The sequence below is a fragment of the Propithecus coquereli genome, unplaced genomic scaffold (assembly GCF_000956105.1).
Source record: "Propithecus coquereli isolate 6110/MARCELLA unplaced genomic scaffold, Pcoq_1.0 Scaffold150, whole genome shotgun sequence".
NCBI classification, from domain to species: Eukaryota; Metazoa; Chordata; class Mammalia; order Primates; family Indriidae; genus Propithecus; species Propithecus coquereli.
The window spans coordinates 2,146,192-2,151,955 of NW_012139414.1; the positions used below are offsets into that span (position 1 = coordinate 2,146,192).

At 41.8% G+C, this 5,764-nt stretch overlaps 1 protein-coding gene across 1 annotated transcript in view; it reads right to left on the minus strand.

Moving 5' to 3' along the window:
- Positions 1–5,764, minus strand: part of GTF2IRD2B (GTF2I repeat domain containing 2B) — a 51,588-nt gene that overhangs the window by 42,526 nt on the left and 3,298 nt on the right. Inside the window, exon 2 of the mRNA XM_012640337.1 lies at positions 2,121–2,224. Coding sequence (XP_012495791.1) covers positions 2,121–2,224 — 104 coding nt within the window. The remainder of the gene's footprint in view (positions 1–2,120; positions 2,225–5,764) is intronic.

Here is a 5,764-nt window from a genome sequence, read left to right on the forward strand (position 1 = left end):
CAAGTCTTGTGGCTGCAGTGTCATAAGATGACCTAGATTAGGAGGCACTTCATGAATTTTATCAAATGAAAGGATTGTGATCAGTTCTTCTTCAAGTTCTTGGGTAAGATTTCTAGTTTTCTTCAAATAGATCCTAACACATTTTTTTTTTTTTTTAGAGAAAGGGTCTCACTATGTTGTCCAGGCTAGAATGCAGTGGCTATTCACAGGCATGATTACTGTGCACTACAGTTATATCCTCCAATTCCTGGGCTCAAGCGATCCTTCTGCCTCCTGAGTAGCTGGGACTACAGGTGTGCACCACTGCGCCCAGTTCTAACACTTTCTTTTAAAATGTATTCTAAGTTTTTTATTTATTTTTTTGAGACGGGGTCTTGCACTGTTGCCCAGACTGGAGTACAGTGGCATCATCATAGCTCACAGCAACCTCAAACTCCTGGGCTTAAGCGATCCTCCTGCCTCAGCCTCCTGAGTAGCTGGGACTATAGGTGCGTGCCACCACAAGTGGCTAATTTTTTAAAAATATTTTTTGTGGAGATACAATCTCACTATGTTGCTCAGGCTGGTCTTGAACTCCTGGCCTCAAGTGATCCTCCCACCTCAGCCTCTCAAAGCACTGGGATTACAGGTGTGAGCCACTGCACCCAGCCTTTTTGTTAAAAGCAGTTTTATACATCCCCAGACAATCCTGGATAATCTCAAGATCCTTAACTTAATCATATCTGCAAAGTTCCTTTGCTAAGTAAGGTAACATTCACGGGTTCCAAGGATGAAAGCGTGGACTTCTTTGGGGGCTATTATTCAGTTTACCATAGGCTGCTTTCAAGATTTTCTCTTTATATTTGTTTTTCGGCAGATTATGGGTCGAGGTGCTATGTGTGCGTGCATGTGCCCATGTGTATGCGAGTTGTGTGGGTTTGATATTTTGCCAATTGACCTAATAATGTTTTCTACAGAAAAAGAAAAATTGTGTGTGTGTGTGTGTGTGTGTGTGTGTGTGTGTGTGTGTGTATTTACTGGTCTAAGATCCAGTCCAGAGCTGTACTTCCTATTTGGTTGTCCCGTCTCTTCCGTCTCCTATATCTGGAATGGTTCCCCAGTCTGTCTTTGTTTTTCATGACACTGATATTTATTAAGAGTCCAGCCCAGTTATTCTGTAGAATGCCCTTAGATTTGGTTTGTCTGACACTTCTGCTATAAACTCAGATTCTATCCCTTTGGCAGGAACGCCACACAGGGGTGCCATCCCTCTTGCTGCATCAGCTCTTGACTATGGATGTTAACTTTGATCCCTTGATTAAGGCGCTATCTGTCAGATTTCTCCAATGTACAGTTACCGATTTCCCCTTTTTAATCAAAAAATACCTTCTAATTAGAAACTTTGGAGTCATGTAAATTTCTCATCAAATTTTCACCCACCATCAAAAAGTTTACCTTTCAGGTGAAAGCAGATGCATATAAATAGATTGTTATTTTAGTACTGAATTGAGACAAGAAATAGTCTCGAACAAGATAACAAAGGTACCTTCATTACATTTCAGATCTGGAAAGCTTAAATTTATATAATTACATCCATAATGTAATAAATAAATAAATACATAAATATTAATAAATAATCATACAACCCCACTATCCTCCATAAAGGACACTTTTATACAGACAAGATGTCAGGCTGAAGGTGAACATCAAGAGTGACACTAGGCCGGGCGCGGTGGCTCACGCCTGTAATCCTAGCACTCTGGGAGGCCGAGGGTGGATCGCTCAAAGTCAGGAGTTCGAGACCAGCCTGAGCAAGAGCAAGACCCCGTCTCTACTAAAAAAAAGTGGAAAGAAATTATCTGGACAACTAAAAATATATACAGAAAAATTAGCCGGGCATGGTGGTACATGCCTGTAGTCCCAGCTACTCGGGAGGCTGGGGCAGGAGGATTGCTTGAGCCCAGGAGTTTGAGGTTGCTGTGAGCTAGGCTGACGCCACGGCACTCTAGCCAGGGCAACAAAAAAAAAGGACACAGTGTCAAAAAAAAAAAAAAAAAAAGAGTGACACTAAAGTGTTTCGCAATCCTGTCATTTCATCAGTGATCCAGCTACGGAACATTAGAACGGTAAGGCCATCTCACCATGGACTCGAGAGCAGACACGAGGAACGTCACCACCATCCTGCTCTCTGAAGACTCCTCTTCTTCAACGGGCAGGGTGGACATCGCTACTTGGGCCATGGTCCCTGTGCAACAGAAGTGAAAAGAGAGTGAGTGGTAGAAGTCTGGTGTCCTAAACCTACATTTAGAGCTGTGAGGGTGCCCACAGAAGATCTAGCTCAAATCTTTCTTTAGAATTAAGAAACTGATGCTTAAAGACATTTAGTGACTTGCCCGCGATCTCCCGAATAGTGGCGCTTTCATAAAGTGTATTTTCCACTAAATCTACATATCACCTCCTATAAAACGAATTCAGGTATTACACTAGAGAAACATGGCGACTGTTTCCCAGATGAGGGGAAGGAAATGTGCCTTACTGATCCAATGATGTTTTGTTAGATTTCAGCATGCCTGTGCCAGATACCACCTGCCTTTTCACTTACACACATAAAGGAGATAAGGGGGTTTGTGTACTAAACACAGGAAGAGAAAATTCCTCCTTTCCTTCTCCCTAGGTTTCTCCCACATAAAAGCTCACTCTAAATTTCGCCAAGCTCGAAATTAAATTAGCTTTTAAAAAATTCAAAAAAGTTCTCCAAAACCCCAAAAAGAGTTTTTGAAATAGAGCATGCAAATTAAGTACTTGTCAGATGTGTCATGCCCCTGCAATAGTTGGCTTAATTAAATCTGTAAGCAAAAGATTAACAGATCAACATGAATGTGTACACAGGAAGGAAGGCAGACCGAAGATTTAAGGGAGCGAAGCGTGGTGATCACACAAGGCTACTCAGAGATTCCAGAGCATCTCTTTCAGAGCACGTGGTTCGATTCCTTGCCCGCTTGAACATGGTGTGGCCACACGACTTTTGTGACACTACGTCAGGGAAATGATATCACTTACAGGCAGAGGCTTTGCCACACTCCCTCTTCCTCCTCAGGAGCAACCAGCAATACTCCATATAGGACCGCTCCATCAGTCCGGGTTCCAGGTTGAGGACAACACGGAACAGGCCCACAGTCAACTCACAACAGACCCTCAGTGCATTTAAGAAATAAATTCTTGCTCCTTTAATCCTCCAAAATCTGGCGTTTGTAACCACAGCACACCCTACCCAATCTGGACAGATACAGAAGACTAAAAAGGAATTCTAAATACGCAACTATGTATCTAAATTCTCTGAAGACACTTGAGGATCCTTTAATTAGAGTTCTAACCTTCCTGAGAACATAGACTAGCTATGCCAAACCAGTAGGATACAAATTGATTAGGTTAAAAATGTTTAGAAATCTATATCCCTATTATGAAATAGAATGTGAGGGAGAAGGGGGGGATAGGGAGAGATTTGTTGAAGGATACAAATTACAGCTAGATAGGAGGAATAAATTCTAGTGTTATACACTACTATATTAATAGTTAACAATAATGTATCATACAGTTTCAAATAGCTAGAAGGAGGACATTGAATGTTCCCAGAACAAAGAAATGATAAATATTTCAGATGATGGATATGCTAATTACCCTGATCTGATCACTACGCATTTTATGTGTCAAAACATCACTATGTAACCCCATAAATATGTACAATTATGTGTCAATTAAAAATTTTAAATTTAATTAAAAAAATAAGAATGTGAGGGGGGAGTCTGACTTCATACCTTAATATTAATTAATTAATAGGCATAACCTGGGCACAAACAAGTCAGAGAATACATACACTTCAATTTGAAGCTTTTATGATAATTATCTTAAATGAAACCTTTAACACTCTTCTTGTTATCATATGCATATTTGAGAACAAATACAAGTTTATGAATATTATTTTACATAACAAAGACTCTATTCTGACAACAGAACTGGAATCAGAAAAAGTAGCATCAATCACTTCTCAGCCTTTTGGCTAAAATCAAGTGTAGAAAAAGCAACATCCAACAAGGAGACGTGTAGGTCTTAGTCTTGTCTTGAGCATTCTAGATTCCATGATTATCGCTTAGTACACTCGACTGAGGAAATGCACAAAGAGTACGTAACAGCAAAGGCATATTATTTTTCCATTCACGAGAACATTAACTTAGATTATGCTCCATCCATATAATTTTGGAAGCTGAGAATATTTTCATTCATAATCTTATTTTGTCTTTAATATCCTGGGAAGAGAAAAAGGTGTAGAAATAGTCTTATTTTACAAACTCAGTGATTTGTTCAAGCAAAGCTGGAACATATACCAGGACAATTTTCTGCCTATTGCTGTTTCCACTTCTTCTCACCTTAAAATGCCATAAACCTGCTATGATGTCATCACACGCAATGTGTGTTGAGAAATGGGAGGCAGATGCCACACCAACAGCCCACAGGAGCACCACAGGTGAGGGGCTGTCCTATTTCATCAGCAGCACTTCATGAAAGGCAGCAGAGCACTTGTGAGGACAGAAAACACCATGAAGGTGACTGATTCCAGGCAGGCCTGTGGGGAAGGAGCCCCCTTGTTTGGGGCACTCTGCTCTCTGGAAATGGGTGCACCTGGATCACACCAGAAGTTCACTAACCTGCTCTTTGTGGGTCCCAAGAGGTCACTGCCCTGGAGAGTCTTTCGTTGCTACTATTTCTGGCGCATTCCCAGCACCTCTCACCCAGTGACTGTGCCCTCTCTTTTCTCCCTTTCCCAGAAAGAAACTGCCATCAGAAGGTGGCATTAATGACAAACACCAGAGGATGCACCGGCCCAGCTTATGGAGCATGAAACGTGAAGCTCTGGTCCCCACAGAACCTAAAGCCAGGAGAGTCAGGGTGTGGGGTCGCCAGACCATTACCTAGCTGTGTGGCTCTGGGGGCTGGACTTAACCTCCTCTATAAAAGGAGACACTAAATCAATCACTTATTATAAAGGCTCCTTTCACCTCTGACCTTTTACCAATCCCCTCAATCTAAAACCAAAGGGAACTGCACGTTACATAATCCCATCCATGTGGAATATCCAGAACGGGGAAATCTATAGGGACTGAGAGTAGATCAGTGGTTATTTGGGGCTGAGAGGTCGGGGATGATAGCTAAAGGGTCTGGGGTTTCTTTTTGGGGTGATGAAAATGTTCTAAAATTGACTGTGGTGATGAGTCGCACAACTGTCTGATTATACTAAAAACCATTAAACTGTACACTTTAAATGAGTGAATTGTGTGGTATGCAAATTATATCTCAATAAAGCTGATAATCAAATGCAATCGAAGGGAAGTTGGATGGAAAAAAGAACATTAACGTTCACTGAACTACATCCTACGTGCCAATGCTTTTCTGATCATCCAATTTAATGCACACCCTGTAAGAGAAAAATTATCCCCTATGCAAGGACACAGAGAGGCAAGGAGGCAAGAAAGCCTGCTCGGGGTTGTGCAGCTGGTTTATGGCCAGAGCAGGGACTGCAGAGAGAGGGCAGATAAGCAAAGGGAAGAAAGACCCTGCAGGGGGAAAGTGTTCCATAATGAGGGTGACTCCATGTCACCAGAACAGTCCCAGCTCACGCCTGCTGTGCGGGTGAGCTGCCTGCATTCTCGAGTGCCTGGAAGATGAATTAGAACACGTTTCCATGTGGGTGGTTGTGTGAAATGAAAAAAAAAAATCACTAAGACATGGC